This window comes from Pithys albifrons, chromosome 7, assembly GCF_047495875.1.
Source record: "Pithys albifrons albifrons isolate INPA30051 chromosome 7, PitAlb_v1, whole genome shotgun sequence".
NCBI classification, from domain to species: domain Eukaryota; kingdom Metazoa; phylum Chordata; class Aves; order Passeriformes; family Thamnophilidae; genus Pithys; species Pithys albifrons.
In genome coordinates this window covers 59,043,772-59,069,777 of record NC_092464.1, presented here as the reverse complement: position 1 = coordinate 59,069,777, position 26,006 = coordinate 59,043,772, and the positions used below count along the sequence as shown (strand labels likewise).

Below are 26,006 nucleotides of genomic sequence, written 5' to 3'. Positions count from 1 at the left end.
CCCTGCTCCCAATGCCCCCATCAGGCAGAAAAGACCAGAGCTCAGGAGAGGGGGATGCAGAGAGGGCTTCTTAAGAAAAAAAGACCCTGAATGTAGAGTTGCCATGACACATGCAATATGTTTTGCTGATGACGTCTGGCCTAACTCAGTTCTGCTTTTTCATTCTCCACAGATAACCATACCCTGAGGCAACACATGTCCAACAGCAGCTCCATCAGCCAGTTCCTCCTCCTGGCATTGGCAGACACGCGGCAGCTGCAGCTCCTGCACTTGTGGCTCTTCCTGGGCATCTCCCTGGCTGCCCTCCTGGGCAACGGCCTCATCATCAGCGCCGTAGCCTGCGACCACCACCTGCACACCCCCATGCACTTCTTCCTGCTCAACCTGTCCCTCACAGACCTGGGCTGCATCTGCACCACTGTCCCCAAAGCCATGCACAACTCCCTCTGGGACACCACAACCATCTCCTACATGGGATGTGCTGCACAGGTCTTCTCCTTTATGCTCTTCATCACAACAGAATTTTCCCTGCTCACCATCATGTGCTACGACCGCTACGTTGCCATCTGCAAACCCCTGCACTACGGGACCCTCCTGGGCAGCAGAGCTTGTGCCCACATGGCAGCAGCTGCCTGGGCCAGTGGCTTTCTCAATGCTCTGCTGCAGACAGCCAATACATTTTCCCTGCCCCTGTGCAAGGGCAATGCTCTGAATCAGTTCTTTTGTGAAATCCCTCAGATCCTCAAGCTCTCCTGCTCCCACTCCTACCTCAGGGAAATTGGGCTTCTTGTGGTCAGTGCCTGTTTACTGTTTGGCTGTTTCATTTTCATTATTTTCTCCTATGTGCAGATCTTCAGGGCTGTGCTGAGGATCCCCTCTGAGCAGGGACGGCACAAAGCCTTTTCCACGTGCCTCCCTCACCTGGCCGTGGTCTCCCTCTTTATCAGCACATCATTTTTTGCCTACCTTAAGCCTCCCACTATCTCCTCCCCATCTCTGGATCTGGCATTCTCAGTTCTGTACTCGGTCGTTCCTCCAGCACTGAACCCCTTCATCTACAGCCTGAGAAATAAGGAACTCAAGGATGCTGTGAGGAAAATAATGACTCAATGCATTTTTGAAGTAAATACCTGCCTGTTTTCATGTGCAAATCACTCATAAAGAAACTCATTACCTGTTCAACCTTCTGTCTCAGGTTTTGGGTGATGATTATGGTGCTTATTTTTTCTTTTTTCATCTTAAGTTGTGTGCAACTAAACTTTATTTTTGATCCTCAGTTTTTCTTTAATCCTTAATCTTTTGTGTTTTACTTGGAGTTGGTGTAAATGAGAGAATGATCATTTTAATATTTAAAGCAAATAATAGATATTGGTGCAGTTTGTTTGTTCAAGTTCCTTCTTTTGTGGCCACAGGAAGGCCAGTGGCAGTGCCTGTGTGCAGAGGGAGAGAGTAAGACTATCACAGAGCAGCAGCATTGCCAGGGAGCACCAGCACTTTGTCTTTTTATATCTGCTCCTTTTCCACTTCCACACTCTTCTTCCAACCCTACTGTTGCTATAAGGCCTCAGTGCTCTTGCAACTTGGTCACATCCTGCTGCATGTCTGTCCTGGGCTCACAGGCAGGGACAGGCCGTGGGCACTGCTGGGACACAGCTGGGCTGCACAACAGCAGCTCCATCAGGGAAGGGCATCTCCTGAGGGCAGGGCAGGAAGGCTTTCAGCTTTCTCCAAAGTTGCCAATAGGAATGTGCTCAAGGAAGTGTCCTGGTAACGTAAATCCCAGTGCCCAGTTGCAGAATGTGAGTGTGCAGGGTGGGGGCACAAAGCAGTTTCCTTGCACAGCCAGATTTCCTGGGATGGGTCCAAAGCACCAGCAGAGCAGGGTCTGGCCTGTGTCTTTGTTCCATGGACAGCCTGGGAAGGTGACCCAGAGCAATTCTCACAGACCAGCCCCTGAGAACACAATTCCTGGCACTGGCCTCTCACCCCACCTGCAAGAGGACATTTATCTCTCCACAGAGAGGCATCAAGGGATCAGGTCAGAAGTTCATGTTTGCTCCATACAGAGGTGACTTCAGCAGGTATATCATGTCTGTGTGGGGACATGAACCTGAGTGAGCACAAACACCATCAGCTGTTCCTGGGGTGCCATAAATCTAATGGGACAGGCAGTGTCCTGATGTCACTTCCATTTTAGACTCATGTGCCCTGGGAAACCCCCTGGATGCAGCCCTGGGATGTGCTTCTGAGCACAGAGGTCCCCGTGTCATTCCCTTGGGCTGTGGGGCATCTCAGAGAGGGGCAGAGCAGGTGACACCCCACAGGGCTGAGGTGCCTCCAGCCCCTGGCAGTTGCAGCAGGAGCCCAGGCAGACACTGCACCTGCTGCCAGAAACTGTCTGTGTGTGTGGAAGGGAAGGACTCGTGTCTCTGAACAGCCCTGGGTGTGTGAGCAGGTCATGAGCCCAGCTCAGGTGTGGGCACCTGTCAGAGCCCTGACATTCCTCGGTGTGGCTTCAAGAATAACTCACTCTGTCCCAGTAAGATTTCTCCCACTTGCCTCCTCAAATACACTGGACATTTCCCTGTCTGTTCTGTCCCCCTGCCCTCCCTTCTGGCCTGTCCCTTTCCCTGCCCAGCAGGAAACCAGCCTGGCTGGGCAGCATTTCTCCTGTGCAGGCAGAAAGGGCTCTGCAGGCAGGAGCAGCTTTGCCCTCCAGCAGGCAGCATTCCTGCCCTTTCCCAGAGCACAGAGCACAGCTGGACAGTGGGATGCAGCCAGAGGCACACACACCTCCATGGGTCACCCCTCTGAGCTGCCTGAACAGCTTCAGTGAGCACCCAACAGAGAAACAAATGCTCTCAGTCACAGGTGTCCAAGCAGGGCAGAGGGGACATGAAGATTAAAGGAGATAAAGAAGGTAAAGGGAAGAATAAATATTTCCATTGATAAAAGGGATTAGGAAATTCAGACATCATCTGTGGAGTTTTTACTGTTTGAAATGAGGACTCTCCAGAACCTTCAGAAAATCTTGTTGTCTCCCTCATGACCTGCCCCATGACTCTGTTGGGAACAGCCTCATCATGAGGCTGCAAGAGGAAAACTTTCAAACCTGCCACAGCTCCACCACCCGGAGTGTTCCCTGACTGGGGACAGCACAGTCTCTTCTCCCACCACTGTCCCTGCCATTTCCTGTACCTTTGGTACATACAGAGTGTTTCCTGCTGGTGGCCACATCCCATGACCAGCACTGGGCTCTGTGCCAGCCCTGCTCTCTGCAAGACTCATGGACTGGAAGGGTTGTCTCCAGCAGAGCTGCACCCTGGCTCGAGGGAGTTCTGTCATCCACAGTCATGGTATCCTTTTTGTCTCACACACTGTTTGTGGCCCTGACTTTCTGCATCACGTCTTCTGTGGCCTGGTCGAGGTGTTGGAACTCTCCTGCAGTGACACCATGACACTCTTGCTCTGCTTTCCCAGCCTGATTTTTAGCTCCAGTCTTCCTTTTCCATTGCCAGAAGCATCTTGTGTGTGCTTCAGAGCTGCCATCCCGGGGCAGCTCCTGCCCAGCACAGGCAGCCACAAGGTCTCTCCACCTGCTCCTCTCACCTCACCATGGCCACTGTTTTCTGCAGCATCCCCATCCTTGCCCAGCTATCCTGGGATAGTTTGACACAGCCCTTGCTCTACATCATCCTCATGCACCTGCTCACCCCCCTCACCTACAGCCTGGTGGCCAGAAACATTCAGGGCAGGGAGGCACCAGGGAAAATGCTCAGGACAGCCATGGAGTGCTCAGAGAGACCATTGGAGTGGTGGGTCTGTAGGAAGAAATCCCTGCTGCCTCCCTTTCTGAATGGCTCCAAGGAGCTGGCAAGGCATGTATTGTTTTCTGGGCACTAAACTGGAACTGTGGGATATGGAAAGGCCTTTGGTGCCAGGGATATTGAGCAGGCTGGGCAGGGTTACTGTGAGACCTCTCTCAACACCTTGGAAAGGCCGGAGTAATCCCAGACATTTCTGGGGACTTCAGAAAGACAGACATGGAACTAGTTTGCAAACAGGGTAGGACGGAGTATTGGGAGAGTTCTAGACTGGTCAGGCTCAACAGGGAAGGGGATATGGCAAGTCCTCCTGCAGCCATTTCCAGGCATGGGAAGGACAAGGGAAGAGATTGCAGAATCCATTTGGGGGGGAAAAGAAAGGGACATTGTGTGCCCAGACTTTGACATGGTCTCCCATAGTCTCCTTATGACCAGATTGGTGACAGCTGGACTAAAGAAGTGGAACGTGTCATAGGTGGGAATTTGGCTGAAGGAGAAGTGTCAAATAAAAGTAATGATACAGAGTCCTCTTGGCAGCAACTTCCTGGTGAGATCCCTCAGTGACCAGCCCTTGACCAGCAATACGGAACATTTTTATTATCTCTCTGTCCAATGGGACAAACTGAATTGTCAAATCCTTTGTGTATGATACCAATTTCAGGGAGCCCTCGAGCAACCAGCCTTGGTTTAAAGACTAATATTGGAATGGGAACTCCAATAAAATGAACTCTTTCCCCTTTATTCCCCACAAATACACAGAGACAAAATACAAGGAAGTATTAAATGAAAAAAATAAGTTTAGTGACCAGAAATGCAGCAGCAAAAGTACAATACCAAGGGAACAGTTCAAACCAACAACAGAGAGTGAGAGAAATAGCTTTTATTTCTCCCCCACCCTTGTCCCAACTCCCTTTTGTGTACAGATAGAAATGCTGATCAACATGTGCTTCCCATTCCCCTTTGCCCCCCTGGAGGAACAAAGAAAAAAAAGTAAAACCACAGGAAAGGGGGCAAAGCAAAATCTGGAAAATGCCTCATATGAGACAAGTTGTGCTGCTGAAGCAAACGCTGACTCCAGAGGGGCCCAAGGGGCGGCAGAGCCGCGACTCTGGTTCATGTGGCAGTGGGGGGGAGGCAGTGGGTCTGCTGATCCCATGGAATTCTGGGGTCCCAGTGACCCCTTGGGTCCTGAGGTTCTGAAATGACTCAGGGTCCCTTTTCTTCCATGAGTTTCCCTGCATGTCACAATGGCCCCTTGATCCCATGAGGTTCCAGTGTCCCTGTGGCATCTTGATTTCATGAGGCTGAACAGCATCCCTCAGTTCCTTTGGCTCCATCAGGCCCTGTGGTGCCACAATTGCCCCTTGATTTGAAAATGCTCCTCAGTGTCCCAGGGTTCCTTTATTTCCATGACACCCAGCAGTGTCAAAATGACCCCTTGATTCCATAAGGTTCTGAAACATTTCAGTTATTTTGTCCATGAGGCCCAGCATGTCACAATGGCCCTTTGACTCCATGAGGTTGCACAGTGTCATCACTGTGCTGGTTTGAAGGTGAACCAGCAAGGGAAAATGAACTCACCACGAGAGAGATTATAAGTCAGAGCTAAAATTTAATAATAATATTACAATAACAACACTGATACACAAGGGAAATTGCTTTCAACTCACAATACCCCAGCAGTATAACCCAGTGTCCTGGGGCACAAACCCAAGGGGGGTTTGTTTGCCCTTGTGCTGAGACCCCTGTGGCTCCCCCAAGTCCAGAGCAAAAGGAAAAGAAAGACCTGTTGGTGCAGGCGAGGGCTGTGGTCTGGGCGAGAGTGGTGATCTCCTGCTGTCGAGGTCCTGCTGCTGCTCTGGATCCGACGAGAAGGTTCCCAAGGTCTTCTTACCCACCACTCATGTACCCTCAGGGAGCACTCAGTCCCTCCCCCTGGGCGGGGACTCACACAATGGGTGATTAACTCTGGGAGCCAGGGGTTGTTGAGCTGTTGATGGCCCATTAGCAGCTCCGCCCCCCTCAGGCTGGGTGTGAAGTGATAATGGCTCCCTGGGCAGCTGCTGCTAATGGCCCATTGTCCTTGGGGAATGAATAGAGGGGTAGAATACACAGCTTTGATCACCCCCACACAGGGTTAGCTGATCCCTCCAGCTGAACTAGGACAATCACAAAGCTGAGCCCATCCAGATGGGAGTTCTGGGGAGACTGCGAGGAACTGGGATAATTGGGGAAGGAAAGAGGAGCTTGGACAACAGAGAGGAAACATTTTGATGATGACAAAACAGGTTCAGGTCATGCTGAGTGTTCTGAAACACTGACTTTGAAAACACTTCTGACAGACTTTTATGCAATTTCTGATCTCAAGCCCCAACCTAAAAGTGCTGCTACTCCCATTCAAAGGAATCCACTGCTTTAATCCCAATCTCAATCTGACCTCGAAGAAAAAGGCCAAACCCAGCACTCCAGACTCTTACTTGTACTCTAATGCCCATCCCAAACCTACACCTGCAGTATTATTATGAAACACCCAAGCTTTAATCCTAACCCAGACCAAAAATCTTTCCCCCTAATCATGAACCACACACTGTCAACAGAATCCCAAACATCCCTAAACTTCTGCCTAATCCCTACCCTGAGCTCTAAACCCCAACCCTTGACCATTAATTACTCCCAAACAGCCCTTGGGAGCAGGACAAGGACCTTGAGGGCTCAGACCAGGCACGAGGTGTTGGGAGAGGAATGTGAGGTGACCTGGACCTGATCAGCTCATGGCACACAAGGAGCAGATGGGTGGCAATGCTGTGAGGAGTCAGCTGGGCCTCAGCATCTCCAGGGGGCCATGGCTGGGAAGGGGCTGCCAGGTCACATCTGTCACCTCCCTGACAGGCAGCAGCAGCCTTGGGCACCCAGAGGCAGCTGAGCCACCTGTGCACACACCCTGAGAGCTGCCCCAGGTGAGAGTCTCTCTCAGGGGCCCTGAGGAGCTCTGGGCTCTGGCAACACAAACCTGCTGGAGTTTTGGAAGGCAAAGAGGCCAGTCCTGCCCTGGGGGCACAATGACCCAGAGATGAGGGCAGGGACCTGAACAGCTCTGGAGTGATCCCGAGGAGAAGGGCCTGGGCTGTGTGAGGGATGTCCTGAGGCACAGGGGCTCAGGATCAAAGTTAATAAGGACAACAGAACATGGGGCTGCCTTGGGGGAGTGTGGCCACCCAGACAAAGGAGGTGTCACCCCCTAGGACTGAGCCCTGGGGTAACACATCTGGACTGATGTGTCTGGGTTTGAGGTTCCCCATTGTGGAGGAATGAGGAAGAACTGGAGAGGGCTCAAGGAAGATCTGGTTGGGCATTCGACAGGCTCCCTGGGGCACTGGTCACAGCACCAAGCCTGATAGAGCTCAAGCAGTGCTTGGATGATCCTCACATGGTGTGACTCTTGGTGATGGTCCTGTGCAGGGCTAAGGGTTGGATTCAATCATCCTTGCAGGCTGCTTGGAACTCAGCATATTCTGTGATTCTGCCAGGATGACAGAGCTTTTTGTGTTACTGGAAAGAGAAAGAAAGTCACAAAGTGCAGCTTGGAAGTTTCTGAGTAGAAGGGAGGAAAAAGAAATGTAACTCATAGGGGAGCCTTGTGGTGTGAGAGTTTACTAAGAGTGAGTCAGTATCATCCCATTGCTTTGTGTTTTAAGGAACTGCCAGAGATGGTGCAGAGACATCAGTGAGGGCACAGAAATGCTGCTGGGAGGGCTGGTGGCAAAGCAGGATGGGTGTGTGCAGCCTGCAAGGCCAGAGGAGCAGCAGGGACAGGGCAGGACAGGCTGCAGGACAGATGGCCAAGGGCTCTGGCAGGGCTGGAAGGCACAAAGGCACCCAGGGCTTTGTCCCCTGGGCTCTGGCAGGTGCCTCTGCCACTGAGGTCACCAGAAGGAACTTTCCTTTGAGGGTGCGGGACTTTGCTTCTTCCTCAGCCCTCCCTGAGGAGGCTGGGAGGGGTTGCACAGATTTGAACATTTGTTGTTCCTCCCCCTCCCATCCCACTGCCCCACAAACAGCCCTGAGCCACCTGTGAGGGACAGGACCTGCTGTCCCAGGGCCTGGGGCTCAGGCCTTGGCCTTTGTGCTTTCTTCAACCAGCCCAGGGTTTTCTCAGCATTGCAGGTGCCTGCACAGAGCCTTTGTCTCCCTGCAATCAGGGCCTCCAAGGATCTGCTCTAAGGAGTCCCTGGGGAGGCTTTGTCAGTGCCTGCCCTCAGTGGGGCCCATTGATCCTTCAAGGGACTTGGAGTTTGGCTTCTGACTTCTTGAACAGCTTTTCAAATTTTGTCTCACTACTTGAGGATCATGGACTCATCTCCAAATACACAGTGGGGCTTATTAAAACACAGAAAACCAATTTATTTCTCTTCCTTTAAATGTTCTCAAGTCTTGAAGACTTGTACTAATTGGATTTGTTTTGTAGTTTTGCTAAGGAGGAAATATCAAAGTGGACTGCACAAAAAATATTTTTTTTAAATGAATGAGAATGATTTACACAGAGAGTTGAGCTGTAGATGGTCAGGGTGCAAAGGATTTGGATAAAAAAAGAGTTAAAACAGAGTAGTAGTACTGTATCATTGATGATTTTATCAGTTATCAAGTGAATCTGCACCATTTGCTACAATTTTAACAGTGACTCAATTATAGATTCACAACAACAACATTCACACCACAGTCAATTCACACACACACAGACAGAGATGTGTGGACACATCAATATCTGTGTGTGTAAAGGTGCCCATCCACAATTCTCCTGCTTGTCAGTGAAACACTCCCATCCCATCCCTTTGTGTTTCCCAAGAGACAAGGGGGGCACCTGGAGGGGTGTGTTTGTTGAGGGGGGATCAGAATTGTCCTGGGCATCAGCGACGCTCTTTGGAGTGTTGCAAACTTGAGGGTTCCCGAGCTCCGAGAGGCTCCCAGAGGTACCCACTGAGAGGGAGGTGCTGGGGAGCTCCAGGGGCCTCCCTCAGGACCTCTGTTTGTGGGGTCACAGGGTGACTGGCTTTAGTTCTCTGCTGAATTTCCATCCTCATGTCAGTAATTACTGGAGTTTCCAAAATGTTTAGGAATTGTTCCACTTGGGCTGCATACAATTCATGTAGGGAATGTTCCAAGGCTTTCAGAGAGTGGGTGATTGTCCTGTGATCCCCACCTGTTATGGGCAGGATTGTCCCCACCTTTATCATCCAGGAGCACCTGGCACAATCAAGGGACACTTCACCACACACCTGGAAAAGTCAAGGGATACTCCAGGAATGCATGGGGGAAAACTTCCTGACCCAGGTAATAGGAGGCCTTTCCAGGGGGGTTGTGTTACTGGATCTTTGGTCAGCAAGGCAAGTGGTGACCAGTGGTGTCCTGGGCTGCCTCTAAAGTAGCCTGGGCAGCAGGGGAGGGGGATTCTGCTCTCTCAGGTGAGACCCCACCTGCAGAGCTGCCTCCAGCTCTGGGGTCCCTGCACAGCAAGGACATGGAGCTGGTGGAGCAAGTCCAGAGGAGGCACCAAGATGATCAGAGGGATGGAGCAGCTGTGCCATGACGGATGGCTGAGAGAGCTGAGATTGTTTGGCTAGGAGAAGGGAACCTTTGGGGTGGCCTAACTGTGGCCTTCCAGTACCTTAAAGAACAAAAGGAAGATGGAGAGTGGTTATTTACCAGGGCCTGGAGTGACAGGAAAAAGGGGAATGACTGAATCAGAAGGTTTAGACAAGGTATTAGGAAGAAATTTTTCCCTCTGAGGGTGCTGGCACAGGTTTCCCAGAGAAGCTGTGGATGCCCCATCCCTGGAGTGTTCAAGGCCAGGCTGGGCAGAGCTCTTGGGTAACCCAGTCTAGTGCAAGGTGCCCCTGTTCATGTCACAGAGTTTGGATCTAGATGATCTTTGAAGGTCCATGAAACTCAGGACACTCTGTGATTCTGAGTTACTTCAGGCAACTGTGAAAGAGCCCAACATCTTGACACAATTGGGGAAAAGGTAATTTTCAAAAAGTGGAAATTAAAGTCAGTAATGCAAAGACCCATCAGGTCAAGCCCCATAGAAAATGACATTTCTTATGCTGTGGGTGCAGAAGGCAGTAAGTGTTGGGTTGTGCCTCAGAACACTCAAGCAGATCTGATCATTGCACCCACGAGCCAAGGCAAACACTGAGCAGAGTGAGGGGCAGTGAGTGGGGGCCTGACATGCAGAAGGAGCAGATTGCTGGGGGAGGAACTGCCTTTCCTCTGCCAGGACCAGGGCACATCCCACTGCAGGAAAAGCCCCAGGCCAGCCCCAGCACATTGAAGGCCACGGGCACAACTCAGAGTGATTTGGTGGCACCTCTGCCAGGGAGAGCCTGAAACCCCAAATGCATCTTGGCAGCAGCAGGTCCTGCCAGTCCATGGCCAGGAGCCCTCCCTTGCCAGCCCAGCCTGGTGGGCAGCACTGCAGAGCTGCTGGTTAAGGGTGTTCTTTCTTGCTGGGCTCTGCAAAGCCACTTCTGCTACAGGAGCCTCATGGGGAAGAAATTGGGCCCCAGCAACTTGGAGACAAGATATTAATCAAAACCTGCTCATGCTGTTGCCAAACCCCTCTGAAATGATTGGGGTAATAAAACCCCCTAACACTGCATGTTTGGTGTTAGAAAGGAAGGCATCACTTTATTCCCAGTGCTCTCTGTGTGTGTCCAACAGAAATCCTGCCTTTCACACAGACACCAATGCATCAATTATTCACCTATTTATCAGTTTTTAGCAAACAAAGAAATCAATGTTCATTGGTTCTAAATGACATAATTTTATTGAACTAATTTTGAATTAATATTGAATTAATTTTTATCTTCTATTGGTTATGGACTTCTCCCTCTCTTTGCTAATTAGTCCACATTTTTAGTCTTTTTCTCCTGTTTGGGACTTTCCATCACATCTACTAAGTCCTTCTTACTCATCTTCTTCATCTGCTGGTTTCTGCAAATGTCCTTGTGGTCCATAAATTTTGCATTCCAGATGTCCAACATCAACAGTACATCTTTCTATCCCAGGCTTTGTTCATCAAAACATATCAAGGTTGACTTAACAAAACTTAGAGAATTAGTACTTTTCCCAAGCTGTGTTCTCACAGTGGTAGGTTAAATTCTGCTGAGTGCTGGCTGAGAGAGATTTAAGGCCCAACACACAACTTGTCTTTAATTCAAGCAGTTCATTAAAAGGCTAATTAAAACTATTATGGTATTAGAATAGTTATATCATTTCCTACAATCGAAGCAGAGACCTGAGGGTGGCAGAGGAAAGAGGAGACTCAGGCCAAGGAGATATGGCTGGAATGTGATGGTTGTGAGATCACTTCCACTGCAGCAGCCTGGGTGGCCCTCAGGAGACATTCTGGCCAGGGAGCATTGTGAGGTCATCCAGCACATCAGGGAACCCACACAACAGAAATTCCATCTGGGAGAGGAGAAGGAGTGGGGCAGGTGGGAGAGCCCCCCGGGTTCTGATTCTGGGGGCAGCTCTGTCACACAATCCCACCAACCCTGGCAGGCAGGAAGGCAGCCTGGGCTTGTGGCCACCCTGTTCTGCACTGGCCCTGCAACTGGGGAAAAATCTTTTCCTCATACCCAGGTTTAACATTCCCTGTTTCCCCCAACACCCCTTGTCTTTCATCCTCTTCACATGCCAGCTCCAGCCAAACCTTCCCTCCCTCAAAAAACAAAGTCCCCATATTTAATATTTATTTTTCAGATTCTCCTTGCTGTCACCTCTTGGCTGTGGCTTCATGACCCCTGTCACAGCCAGCCCTGGCCCTGCACTGACCCAGCTCTGCTGCCCCACAGATGCTGCATCAGGAAGGGAAGGCCCATGGGGGAGGGAAATGCAGAGGGACTCATCCTGGAAGTGACCTCGGGAGGTTTCTGGGCCAAACCAAAGCACAGTGAGTGGAGAAAGGGACACAAGGATGGGCTGTTTGTGTGCTCTGCTATGTCAGGAGAAGATGTAGAGCTCCAGAGACACCCAGACAATGTGGATCCCTCCAGGAGATGACCTCAGACAGCGGTTCCCAGGCCTCTGCCACTCGCTGGTTACTCTTGTTTGATGTTCCCTGGTGGTTCCACCCACCCACACACCCACCAGTGTTCTGTGCACACACACCAGTCTCACCAGTGTCTGGGCCCCCAAAGAACACAAGATCTGATGATTTGTGGCTTCCACTCCAGTGGCAGACACTTGGATCTCCCTCCATACCCAGAGCACAGAGATCTCTTATCCCAGAAAGTTCCTGGCAATGGAGGGATTAGGAAAATGGAACAGCCAGTGGAGTCAGTTGCAGGGCATGGCCAGGGAATGGCACTGACCAGCCACCTCTTTAAACATGTTCAGCTTCTTTCATCCATTTTTTTCTCTGTTTTCTCATGCCTGTTCCTCCACAAATAACTTTGGTCATTTCCTGGACATCCCATGGCAACTCTTGTACAGTTCCTAAATGCACTTTCTGGCTGCCCACCCTGAGTCTCAGTACCTGAGTGAGAAAACCCCCAACCTCAGCTGCAAGGCCATCCTGGGGGGCTGTCACTGATCACTTGGGGAGCCTTTCATGCAGAGATGTTGGAAATCTCTATTAGTTCCTTTGTAACTTTTGAGGTTTGAAAGGTTCCTCCAAAGTCATTGAAATTCATGTCCCTAAAAGGACTGTTTTTCCATTTTCATAAAGTGTTGGGGATTAGGTCACATTAAAATGCCAACATGGTGCATGTAGGTATTTGCAACCCTGTGGAGAAGGAGTTGGGGTTACAGGAAAAAAGAATAATAAACTGTTTGGATTTGAAGAGACCTAAAAGAGCCACTAGTCAAAGTGCACTTCAGTTACCCAAGGACACCTTCCACAAGTTCAGGCTGTACAAAATTCCAAACCTTGGGCAGCTCCAGGAATGGGGTTTCCACTTACTCTGTAACCTGGCCCAGGTTCCTGCCACCCTCAGCACAAAATATTTCTTCCTGACATCCAATGGAAATCTCCCCTCATTCAGTTCCAGTTCCTGTGCCTTGTTTTGCCAATACAACCTTTGGCAAAAAGTGTCACTGTGTCTCTCCTGCACTAAGAACACAACATTTTCATGGCTAAATACCAGAGATATCGTATGAAGGGGTTTGGAAGCCTCCAAGCCCTGGGCCCAGTGGTGTGGAGACTGAGGAAAGAACAGGAGAAGCCTGAGAGGCTTTGAAGGGCAACTGGGGAGGTCCAGACTGCACACAAGGAGAAAGGAATTTCTGCCCAAGGGCAGTGCTGTGGTGCAACACATCCCCCTGAAGGAGTCTGGATCAGTCCAAGGCTTTGTGTGCCAAGGCAGAGCCAGGGAGGAGGGAGAGATGTCAGTGCAGGAAGGGGCCAGCGAGTTGGGGCAGCCGGGGGATGCCGACAGCCTGCAGGGAAAGGGGCAGGGCATGGACACCGTAGGACGGCCTGGGCTGGAGAGGAGACAGGGATGTGCAGAAGCTGAAAGGCCCCAAGAGAGCCAAGTTGTGCAGGCCTTTGGCCATGGCTGCTGTGTGTGCCCCTGATGGCATGAGGAGACAAGTGAGCCTTGCAGCCCTGGGGCTTCATTGCCTCCTTGTCCCTGCTCAGCAGCCTGGGAAGTGCCGCCCCATCCTCCTGCCCCTGCTATTCCACATCCCACACCCCGGTGCCCAAGGAAGAGCCCTGAGGAATGAGGGAGAGACAGGATCTCTCTTCCCAGGGCTGGGGGTCACGGTTGTGACCTTTGGGTTAATGAAATACTTTTTACTTTCCTCAGCATCAGAGTGACCTTTCTTTCCTAGTCCATATTTGTCATCATTGTCTCTTTGTTTTCTAACTGGAATCTCAGGACACTTTCTCAGTTATGTCCCTCAGAGGGACCCATTAACAACAAAAGAAACTTTAAAGTTTGATTCTGACTTTGCTTTCTCAAGAGATTCCTGCACCTTTCCTCGGAGTCTGAGGTTCAGGGACTCAGCACCAAACCCCCCAGAGGGCCATTAAATGCCCTGGGCTGTTGCTGTGCTGCTGAGCTGGGCCGGGCTCCTGGCACACAGGGAGCTCCTGGCAAGTGGGCAGCGCTGCAGAGAGACAGCTCTGCCCAGGAGCAGCTCCTGTGCACAGCCCAGCAGGGCTCAGGGCACTGCCTGCACACACCGAGGGCAGAAAAGCAGCGCAGAGAGAGGTTACACACAGTCTGGGGTGTGAGGAAAGTTGAGAGGAAGATCCAGATAAGAGGAATCTTTCCAGGCTTTCCCACGGTAAGTCTGCATGAAGGGCAATGTATGTGCAGTTTGTGGGAAGATCTCCCAACGCTGGCACATCCCACAGTCTGGGGGGTCTCTAATGTGGGATATCACAGTGTCTCTGGTGCTGTAGATGAGGACGGGCTGCAAAGCAGGGACTCTCTGCTGCACCATCCCAGGGACATCCCAGCAGGGTTCCCTCCTCCCAGGGATGGCTGTAGGGTTTGAACCCTGGCTGTGCCACCCAGGCTGTCCCAAACTGTCCTGCAGAGCAGGGTCCTGCACCCCAGGGTGCTGTGTCACGGCAGGAGCTCTGCCACCTGCCAGGGGCAGCTCTCAGTTGGCCTGGGGAGCTCCCTCAGTGCTGGGGGACAGGCTGTGGGTGGAAAGAGCAAACCCTGGCAGGGCAGGGCAGGGCAGGGCAGCGCCGGTTTTTTCAGCTATCAAGTGAGAGTTTCATAGGTGAGGACTGCTTACAGAACCAGAGCACTCCAGGATATTTTCCAGGGGATACTTCAAGGGGAAGGTGAAAGGAGGGATTTCTATCAAGCTCTAAAGCCACATACCTGGTGGTTTGTCATGCAGAGGGAACACTGAGGAGATGCACAGGGGCTGAGAACTACCTGGCATTGTTGGTGTCTGGGAGGTGGCACAGCTGGCTCAGGGTGACACTGCCCTGAGTGCCCACCTGGTTCTGCCCTGGCTTCTCCCAGCTGGACCCTCAGTGTGCATTTCCTTTTTCCTCAACTTGCTCATGTTGCTGAGGTTGTTTCCTCCTTCTCTCAGTCAGGTTCACTGGGAATGGGAGTTCAAGCTACAGAGTCAATCACTGATCCTGTGATCCCCCTCAGGCAGGTGGGTCCCTGGGAATGAGACATTCCAATTTTCCTCTGAGCTGTGGGGCTGTCAGTAGTGAATTCTGTGTGCCTGGAGAATGAGGTGTGTTTCCCAGAATCAAACCCCATTGTCAGGACACTTGGCTCCTCTCTGACATGTCCTTCCAAGCTGGGAGCTGCTCTCAAGAATGCAAATCACCTTCATAGCACAATTGTGTTATCTGAAATTCCCAGTGCAGAGGGGCAGAGATGCTGTGCCCATCACAGGAAATGCTGTTGAGTTGGTGAGATGAGCCATGAGTGTCCTTGAGACCTTGAGCCAGGCTAAGATATTGAGTGGTCTGTGATGGATCTCTCTGCTCTCAACAGTGTCTAGTGGAATTTCAGACAAAAATGGGAGTGTGTTCACTCTCTGTCTGAGGAAGGCCCAAGTCCAGGGCAGCTGGAACAAGGCGCAGGGACAGAGCAACTCCCCTCACTCTGCACTAAGCCACAGACATTGTCCTGTTCAGGAAGCCCTGCTCTGCTCTTCCTCAGGGCAGCACAAATATTGAGGGGTTCTGACATCCAGGAAAACTCCACAGAGAAGATGAGGGGAGTCAGAAACAAAACATCCAAACCTCTGAAACTGTCTTCTGGAATCCTGAAATCTTCTCAAAACTGGGAGTGCAGATGCCCATGAGAACTTTTGCTTTAGGAGCAGTTTCATCTCACACAGCTGAACACCAGGATGGGCCCTGCCCCCACCATGGCCATGACCCCACTGGAGCAGAGCAGGGCTGACCCTCACAGCCAGTGGGCAGAGGGGCTGCTCCTCATGGGAAATGTAGGGAGCACCAAGTAGGGCTCCAGCCATGGATATGAAGCAGTTTCCTGAAAAAGTAAAAGTGGGGAGTGTGAACAGAAGGGAAAGGGGTATTGGGACATAGCTGTGATTATTCTCAGAAATATCTCATCTGGTTTGTCACTGTTATTTCCTCCTTCGCCAGTGCCCCACCTCCAGAAGCAGCAAATGCCCAACAGCAGCTCCATCAGCCAGTTCCTCCTCCTGCCATTGGCAGACACGCGGCAGCTGCAGCTCCTGCACTTGTGGCTCTTCCTGGGCATCTCCCTGGCTGCCCTCCTGGGCAACGGCCTCATCATCAGCGCCGTAGCCTGCGACCACCACCTGCACACCCCCATGCACTTCTTCCTGCTCAACCTGTCCCTCACAGACCTGGGCTGCATCTGCACCACTGTCCCCAAAGCCATGTACAACTCCCTCTGGGACACCACAACCATCTCCTTCATGGGATGTGCTGCACAGCTCTTTTTCTTTGTCTTCTTCATGTCAGCAGAGTTTTCCCTCCTCACCATCATGTGCTACGACCGCTACGTTGCCATCTGCAAACCCCTGCACTACGGGACCCTCCTGGGCAGCAGAGCTTGTGCCCACATGGCAGCAGCTGCCTGGGCCAGTGGCTTTCTCAATGCTCTGCTGCACACAGTCAATACATTTTCCCTGCCCCTGTGCCAGGGCAATGCCCTGGACCAGTTCTTCTGTGAAATCCCACAGATCCTCAAGCTCTCCTGCTCACACTCCTACCTCAGGGAAATTGGGCTCCTTCTGGTTAGTGCCTGTTTACTGTTTGGTTGTTTCATGTTCATAGTTTTCTCCTATGTGCAGATCTTCAGGGCTGTGCTGAGGATCCCCTCTGAGCAGGGACGGCACAAAGCCTTTTCCACGTGTCTCCCTCACCTGGCCGTGGTCTCCCTGTTTGTCAGCACTGATGCGTTTGCCCACCTGAAGTCTCCCTCCATGTCCTCTCCATCTCTGGATTTGGTGGTGTCAGTTCTGTACTCGGTGGTGCCTCCCACACTGAACCCCCTCATCTACAGCCTGAGGAACCAGGAGCTCAAGGATGCTGTGAGGAAAATGATGACTTGATGCTCTCCAGAAGCATAAAACTGTTGTTTCTGTTGATGTCTGCATAACTTTGGGAATGGAACTCATTACAGCCCCATTCTGCTTTCTCAGTATTTTGGTCGGGGTCATGTGATAAGTTTGTGCACAATTAAATTTTTTAATTATCCTCCTTTATAACCTAGTATGTTTCTTTGGAGTTTGACCCAGAGACTGTCTAAATGAGGATTTCTTCCACTTGAGTAGTTACACAAAATAAGGGACAGTGCACTGACTTGTTTGATCCTTCTTAGGCATTCAGAAAGGACAGCTCACTGCAGGACAGTGCATGTTTACAGAGAAGAGGGGACTGTTCAGAGCTGCCCTTTCTGCTTCCACACTCTCCTAAGCCCTTGTGTTGGTCCAAGGCCTTGGTCCTCTGCCAGGTTGGTCACATCCTGCTCTATGTCCATCCCGGGCTCACAGCCAGGGACAGGCCATGGGCACTGCTGGGACACAGTTGGGCTGCACAACAGCAGCTCCATCAGGAAAGGGCAACTCCTGAGGGCAGGGCAGGAAGGCTTTGGGTTTCCTCCAAAGTTGCTCTTAAGAACATACCTAAGGAAGAGACATTCAAGAGGCAACTTGTCCTGCTTTGTCTGCCCATGGCTCAGTGTGATGAGATCAGGTTCCCAGTGTGACTTTCAAAGGACTTAGTTCTGGTTCAGGTTTTACTTGTTGGTGGCCAGAGACCATGCAGATGAGATTAACCTTCCTGGGGCTCAACAGCTTGTGACAGGGCTGATGGCAGGAAAGTGATTTGCTTAAGACACTTTGGCGCTGCCAGGAGAACACGAGACCTGCAGCAACAGTGTGAGCAGGAGCTGACAGTGAATAGAGCCCAATGAGAACAGGCCTGTCCAGCTCGGAGTCACCCAGAGATAATATTCTACATCTGAGTGTGAACTGAAAAAAAGAGCCCTGCAACCCCAGGGAATACAGCAGGTTGAGGGAAAGGAGTCTTGTGATTCATTTTACTTTCCATAAGCATTCATGGTCTGGATCCAGTGCAGCCCCCAGACCTATCTCCCAGCACTGGAACAAGGCAGGGCCCCTCTGAGCACCCTCCATGACCACACAAGAGCTTGTGTGGCAGGGGGTCAGTGGCAGGGACCACCATCAGCTGGCTCTGCCTCCCAGCCTGACCAGCACAGCCCAGCAGAGCCCCCCCATGGCCCTGGGCACCACAGGCCCTGTGCCCTGCAGAGCAGCATCCCCAGCTCGGGGGCTGTGGGGAGCACGGGGAGGGGCTGCAGGAATGGCTGGTCAGGCCAGCACAGACGTGTTTCCCTGGGGAAAGGCTCTGTGGGGAGATGGGATGTGCCAGGAGAAGAGCAGGACAGGCTGTGTGTGTAGAGGAGCCATGGAAAGAGGCTGTCCTGTCCCTGGGGCTGTAGCTGATGCCTGAGGAGCCCCAGCACTGATTCTCTCCTGCAGTCCTGGGGAGTGGGGCTGGCCCTGGGGCTGCAGGAGATGCCTGAGATGATGGTCTCCTGAACATTCCAGACACAGAGTCACTGTCCCTGACCTCCATTGCCTCCATTTCTTGCTGCAGGGCCAGACATGATTGTGCTCCTCTGTGGGGCTGGGGATGGGGCAAGTGGATTGGTGGGACCAGGGAGGGGCTGGACTGGGCCATGCCAGGGAGAGGGAAACCCCAGTGTTGAGCTGAAGTGTGTGAGTGTGCAGGGTGGGGGCTCTGCAGGGCTGAGGTGCCTCCAGCCCCGGGCAGTGGCAGCAGGAGCCCAGGGAGACACTGCACCTGCTGCCAGGAACTGTCTGTGTGTGTGCAAGGGAAGGACTCCTGTCTCTAAACAGCCCTGGGGGTGTGAGCAGAGCATGAGCCCAGCTCAGGTGTGGGCACCTGTCAGAGCCCTGACATTTCTGGGTGTGACTGCAGGAACAACCTCCCTGTCCCAGGGACATTTATCTCACCAGCCTTGAGCATGCCCATTGCAAATGTCCATGTCTCCTCCATCCCTCTCCACTGCCTTTATGTCCCTTTCTTCCCACACCAGGAAACAGCCTGGGGGAATCTCCCCTGTGCAGTCAGAGAGGCTCTGTGAGCAGGAGTGACAGTGTTCTCCAGAAGGTGCATTTGTCCCCCTTGACATGGCCCAGAGCTCAGGACTGTGAAAACATTCCCAGGCACACACAGCTTGGAGAGATCTTGGAAGGCAAATTGGGAGAGGAAGAACAGAAGAGGCAAAATTAGGGATATGAAACCATCCCAGAGAAGTTCAGTAGCTCCTCTGAGTAATGTTTCTGCATTCAAAACACTGGTAGGAAATGTCCTCTGATAAATAGCTGCACAAATATTTTCACATAAACAGTGAGTGAATCAGATTAATAGAACAAGTGTGTGGTGTTGTCAGTAAAAAGAAAATTATGAAAAAACCCTTGAAATTAAAAAAAACAAATAAACAAACAACACGTCATAATGATAGGTCAGGAAGTCTTCAACAATTGCCAGAAATTCTTATCTGCAGAGGTTTCAACTATCTCCTAAAGTTCACACTCATGCCCTCAGGCCATGACTTCCCAGAGCAGTCACAGAGTTGGCCACTGCCCCAGAGATGCCCCAGGGCAGCTCAAGGACCCAAGTATGAAAAGTCCCCCAGAGTGTCTGTGAGCCCTTCTGGAACAGGAGCTGCTGGGCAGGAAGGACCAGCTGGGGAGGGGCAGGGAATCCCCCCCTGCAGCACTGCTGGCCAGGCTGAGGAGGGTCCTCTCCAGCACAGCAGAACATCCTGTGCCCTTGGGGGCTGGGCTGTCAGGTGTGTTCCCAGAACTGACTGGCCAAGCTGGGCAGGCAGATGCTCAGGGGTCATGAAGGATGTCACAAAGCTGAGCCCATCCAGCTGAAGGATTTGGGGAGGTCAGGAGGAACTGGGACAAAAGGGATGGGATATTTGGGGGAGGGAAGGGGGCTTAGCCAACAGAGAGGAAAGATTTTGGTGAGGTAAAACCAAGTTCAGGTAATGCTGAGGGTGTTGAAACACTGACTGTGCAAACACTCCTGATGGACCTTTACCTATAATTTGTGTACCATTGCAACTTCTGTGAGGATAACTTGATACTCCTAATTTCACCCCCAGCAATCTTCTCTCAGGAACCAAAGGGACCCTGGGACACTGTGGAAAGCCTTGGAACCAAGGGGCCATTCTGACACTTGGGAACCTCATGGAATCAAAGTTCCATTGTGACCCTGCAGGACCTCAAGGAAACAGAAGCCCATTGTGACCCTGTGGAGCCTCATGGAATCCAGGGATCATTGTGACACTACAGGGCCTCATGGACTCCAAGGAACCCTGGGACACGGCAGAAATTCATGGAATCAAGGGGCCTTTATGACACTACAGGGTCTCATGGATTCAAAGGAATCCTGGAATATTTTGGAATCTGATGGAATCATCGTGCAATTGTAACACTACAGAAACTTATGGAACCAAGAGGCAATTTTGACCTTTCAGGGCCTTGTGGAACAAAAGAGACCCTGGGACACTGTGGAAACTCATGGAAACAAGGGGCCATTGGGACACTGCAGGGCCTGAAGGAACCAAAGGTATCCTGGGACACTGCAGAGCTCACGGAACCAAAGGGTTCATTGTGACTTGTAGGGCCTCATGGAACAAAAGGGGTCTTGAGACAGTTTTTAACCTCATAGACTCAAGGGGTCATTGTCACACTGTGGAACCTCAGGGAACCAGGATGCCACCTGGACACTGCAGGGCCTCACAGAACTAAAGCAATCCTGGGACAGCACCGAACACTGTGGAAATATTTTGGGTCTGGCTGAGCTGGAGCTCATTTCCCCACAGCAGCCCTCCCAGTGCTGGGCTTTGTGTTGGGAGCTGGAAAGGTGCTGAGAACACACCAATGTTTTGGCTACTGCTGAGCAGAGCTGGCACAGCCCCAGCACTGCAACGTTCCTTCACCAGACAAGGGCAAGGTCCTGGGAAGGGACACAGCCAGGCCAGCTGAGCCAGAGTGACCAGAGGGATATTCCAGACCATGGGATGTCAGCTCAGATATAAAAGATGAGGACAGGAGGAGGAAGAGGGGCATTCACTGTTTCCAATGTTTGCCTGCTGAGCAGCTGCTCCGTGTGCTGAAGCCTGGCTTGCTGGGACATGGCCAGACATCACTGATGATGGGAAGAAGAGAATAAATCTTGTAGTTTTCCTCTTTGTTTGTGTGCAAACTTGGCTTTTGATTTAGTAAAGCGCCTTATCCCAACCCATGAGTCATTTTCCACCTTATTCTCTCTCCCCTGTCCATCTGGGAAGGGCAGTGATAGAGTGGCTTAATGGGCAGGTTGAAATTCTCCCCGTTTTCATTTTGCTCTTCTTAAAGATGGGCTTGGCATCTGCCTTTTCCAAGGACCCCAGAACCTCTCAGATTGCTCTGGTCCTTTTGAGAGCACAGCCCAGAATCCCAGGCAAGGGTGATGCAGCAGTTCAGGAGCACTTGCAGTGAACTGTCCAAGACCACAGAGATGAATCTCACTGGGCCAGTGGAGTTTGTTCCTGGAGTCACTCACAGAAATGTCGAGGTCCAGCAAGGCATCCACCTCTGAACTGGGATTGTGGGATTCTCATGCACCCAGGGGTGATCAGAGAGTCTTTCCCTTTTACACCCATGGGGAGATCATTGCAGGAGTCACACTCTCCCCCTGGGCTCTCACTGCCACTGCTGGGGACTGGAGGCACCTCAGCCCTGTGGGGTGTCACCTGCTCTGCCCCTCTCTGAGATGCCCCACGGCCTGAGGGATGGACACAGGGGGAGCTCTGTGCTCAGAAGCACATCCCAGTGCTGCATCCTGGGGGTTTTCCAGGGGATGTGGGGCCCAGAGTGAAGTGACCTCGAGACACTGTGTGTCCCACAGCCCTTCCCAGCACCTCCAGGATTAGCTGATGGTCTTTGTGTTCTCTTGGGTTCATCTCCCCCACATACACACTGTGCATGCTGAAGTCTCCCCTGTACAATTTCAGCATGGCCTTGTGAGCTGCTCACTTGGTGTCCTCATGGAGGGACAAACAACCTGTCAGTGGTGGGTGAGAGGCCAGTGCTGGGAATGGTGTTTGCAGGGAGTGATCTGTGACAATTGCCCTGGGGCCACTTGCCCAGGGTGTCCAGGAAACAAAGACAAAGCCCAGACCCTGCTCTGCTGCTCCTTCAGGTGTGTCCCTGGAGGCCTGGCTGTGGAAGGGACACTGCTGTGCCCTCTCCTGCTCTCACACACTTTGGCTCTTCACTGTGCTTTTCTGCAACAGGGCAGTTTCCTGGGGCTTGACAGCCTATGAGAAGACACCAGTTCCTTACAGCCCCAGGGCTTGTCACCTCCTCACCCACTCCACAGAGCTGTGGAGGTGTCCTACTGCTCTCCTGCACTCCCCATTCCACACCCCACATCACTCTGCTCCAGGAGCATCCTGTGAGGAACCAGAGATGGGTGGCAGGGCTTGGCTGTCCTGCTTGGCAAAGTCCATCAGGCACTTTCACAGCCACATTCCACAGTCCCTTTTCCACCTGTAACCAGTAACTCTGAGCTGCTGCTTCCCCAGCCCCAGGGAGGGTCTCCTTGTCTGCTCATTCCCTCCGGGGTCTCTTTTCAGTCATGGCCTCAGTGGGGCTTGCTGACACTCTCAGGAACTTGAAGGTTTGATGATGAATTTTGCTTTTTTAGAGGTTTGTTCAGTTTTCAAATCTTCAGTTCAGGAATTCAGTTCCAGAGTGCTCATTAACATTCAAAACATCCTAACAAGACAAGCCTTGGGGAATAATTTAATATTAAGTCTTCAATTCTTTTGTGCTTCATTAGACAGATCCCAGAAGTGTATTCAAAGTGAGTGTACTACAGTGACAAAAAAATGAAGAAATATAACTTTTTGTCCCATTTTCTTTTTCCTGTTTATACACTGAGAGCAGCAAACCCTAATTGATATTGTCCCCAAGCACCAGGGATGGTCTCCTTGTCTGCTCATTCCCTTCATGGTCTCTTTTCACTGATGGCATTTTAACAAGTCAAACCCCTGGGAATAATTTACTTTTACATTTTCAAATCATCTGTGGTCAATTACAGAGATCTCAGAAATGCATTCAAAGTGAACATCTTATACTTTAAAAAAAAACTCACACAGCAATAAATATGACTTTTTTGTGGCCTGTTTATTTTTGCCTGTTTATACATTATTATCAGCAATTCCCTATTGATATTGACCCAGAGCATCTTCTAATTCAGTGTGAATAGATATGAAAATCAAGACCTTTTTTTGTCTGATAATCAATCAGACTTTATCCCTGATCCCCACCCCACCATTTCCCTCATCACATCCCTGGCACTCAAAGCAGCCTTGTGCAATCTGAGCTTCCTCCACTAAAGGCTGGACCTGCAGGTTTCAGTTCCTGCACACCACCTCCCACCTGGTGTACTTGGAGAAAGAGCTGCAGGAGACACACAGGGATGTTCATGTATTGTCAGCAAACAAAACCAAAGGCAGGTACAGCTCAATAAAAAGTCCTTCCTCTGCTGTATATTAACTCTACATTGCGTCCCCTGAAGTCCACTTGCCACAAAAGGCAGCCTTAGATCAATGGCAAACACCTTCTGTGTCAAGCCCAGATCCCAAGGTCCCCTCAAATACTCCCTGTCCCCAATTCTGCCCATATTTGCTCTTCGCACCCAGAAAGTGACACTCAGAGGTCAAAAGATCATTTGGTCCATAGAGGGAGGAAAAAGAGAAAGTGAATGAAATTACCTATTGTACAGATCTAAATATGCACTTACCCCAGTATTCTGGGGCTACAGGAACATTCTCTGCAACATCTGTTCAGTGGGGATAAATCTGTCTGGATGACCAAGCCCAAGGACTGGTGGGGAATGGAGTTACACCCAGGGGTGTTCCCAGGGATCAGTATTGGGGTCAGTTCAGTTAAACATCTTTATCAATGATCTGGATGAGGGGATTAAATACGCCCTCAATCAGTTTGCAGATGACACCAGGCTGGAGGTCAGAAAGAGCAGGAGGGGCAGGAAGGCTCTTCAGAGGGGTCTGGACAGGTTGGATCGATGGGCCCAGGCCAACTGGATGAGGTTCAACAAGGCCAAGTGCTGGGTCCTGCCCTGGGGTAACAACCACCCCAAATCCCTGGCCATGCCCTGCAACTGATCCCCACAGTCTGTCCTGTGTCCTTCATCCCTCCATTCCCAAGAACTTTGAGGGACAAGGGCGCTTCATGCTCTGGGTGTGGAGCAAGATCTAAGTGCCACTAGAGTGGGAACCACAACTCATCAGGTTTGTGCTCTTTGGGAGGACCAGAAAGTGCTGAGATTTAGACCCACAGAAAGTTCCTTTTCATGGCCAAAACCCAAAAATTAAAGAGGATACAATTTCTAAACTCCACAGCTCTTTGTGTAGCTTTCCTCAGCCCCAGCAACCAGGATAAGCCACGTCCTTGCTGTGCTGGTCCCACAGCCCAGGGTGCTCCTGGCCTCCCTTGCTGCCAGGGCACACGGCTGCCTCCTGCCCAGCTCCTGCCCACCCACAGCTGCCTTACAGGGCTGCTCCCAGCCAGGCAGCTCCCAGCCTGTGCCATGGCCAGGGCAGTGCCCTGCAGGGACACACACTGCCATGTGTCCCTCTGCCATTGCAGGAGGTTCCTGCCAAGACGGGCTCTCCTCCTCCCTGAAGCTTTCCCTGAGCACAGAGGCCTGAGAGACCTTTCCAGTGAAGACTCAGGCAGAGAAGCCATGGAGTCCCTCAGCCTCACAGCAGTGTCTGCTGGAATTAAATCTCCTTCCCCATCCCACATCAGCCCTGCATTTCCCTCCTTCAGCCTTGGTCTCCAGCACAGCCACTGAGGCTCTTTTGGCTCTTGACTTTTCCTGCAGCCACCAACTCCAGGGGAGCTTTGCCTTCCCCACAGTCCCACGTGCACAGCACAGGCCATGCCCAGGAATTCCTTGTCTGTGCCTGGCCTTGCTGTCAACCTTGGCAGAGATTCCATGGCCCCTTTGTGCCCCACTGACCCACAGCTGGTCCCACAGCCCCCTGTGCAGCCCAAACCCAGGCCAGGAGCATCCAAGGTGGGGAATGGCCCCTCTGATGGGATGCCCAGGGCAGTCCTTGGCCTTGGTCACAAAAGACTGGGTGGCTAATTAACTGGGATAAAATTAATAGTTACTTTTTTTTTTTGATAACAGCAATGTTAGAAGGGGAAAAAAAGGAAATTATATAAGAGGAGAGACTTGGTCTCTCATGAAATGCACTGGGTGTCACTGACAGAGCAAAGCAGGCAGTCTCTTCCTGCTGAAAAGCATCCAGTCATCATTTTCCTCACAGCATCCTTCAGCTCCTGGTTCCTCAGACTGTAGATGAGGGGATTCACTGCTGGAGGCACCACCGAGTACAGAACTGCCACCACCAGATCCAGGGATGGGGAGGACATGGAGGGAGGCTTCAGGCAAGCAAATGAGGCAGTGCTGAGAAACAGGGAGACCACGGCCAGGTGAGGGAGGCATGTGGAAAAGGCTTTGTGCCGTCCCTGCTCAGAGGGGATCCTCAGCACAGCCCTGAAGATCTGCACATAGGAGAAAACTATGAAAATGAAACATCCCATAAATAAAAAAAAACTAGCCACAAGAAGCCGAAGTTCCCTGAGGTAGGAGTGTGAGCAGGAGAGCTTGAGGATCTGGGGCACTTCACAGAAGAACTGGCTCAGGGTATTGCCATGGCACAGGGGCAGGGAAAATGTATTGGCTGTGTGCAGCAGAGAGTAGAGAAAGCCACTGGCCCAGGCAGCTGCTGCCATGTGGGCACAAGCTCTGCTGCCCAGGAGGGTCCCGTAGTGCAGGGGTTTGCAGATGGCAACGTAGCGGTCGTAGCACATGATGGTGAGGAGGGAAAACTCTGCTGACATGAAAAAGGAAAAGGAAAAGACCTGTGCAGCACATCCCATGTAGGAGATGGTTGTGGTGTCCCAGAGGGAGTTGTGCATGGCTTTGGGGACAGTGGTGCAGATGGAGCCCAGGTCTGTGAGGGACAGGTTGAGCAGGAAGAAGTGCATGGGGGTGTGCAGGTGGTGGTCGCAGGCTACGGCGCTGATGATGAGGCCGTTGCCCAG

The 26,006-nt window shown here is 51.6% G+C and overlaps 3 protein-coding genes across 3 annotated transcripts in view; all 3 read left to right on the top strand.

Annotated features, from left to right (window-relative positions):
* The window catches only part of LOC139673811 (zinc finger protein 850-like), a 685,564-nt gene that overhangs the window by 183,067 nt on the left and 476,491 nt on the right, over positions 1 to 26,006 (top strand). The window lies entirely within an intron of this gene.
* LOC139674247 (olfactory receptor 14C36-like) lies at positions 196 to 1,161 on the top strand. The gene has a single exon (XM_071560436.1). The coding sequence runs from the start codon at positions 196 to 198 to the stop codon at positions 1,159 to 1,161; it is 966 nt and encodes a 321-aa protein (XP_071416537.1).
* LOC139673890 (olfactory receptor 14J1-like) lies at positions 15,951 to 16,865 on the top strand. Its single transcript, XM_071559824.1, has one exon. It carries the CDS (start codon positions 15,951 to 15,953, stop codon positions 16,863 to 16,865), a length of 915 nt encoding a protein of 304 aa, XP_071415925.1.

Bases quoted from the DNA above. Each gene is read 5' to 3' on its own strand.
- LOC139674247 (XM_071560436.1), top strand. From the start codon at position 196: ATGTCCAACAGCAGCTCCATCAGCCAGTTCCTCCTCCTGGCATTGGCA.
- LOC139673890 (XM_071559824.1), top strand. From the start codon at position 15,951: ATGCCCAACAGCAGCTCCATCAGCCAGTTCCTCCTCCTGCCATTGGCA.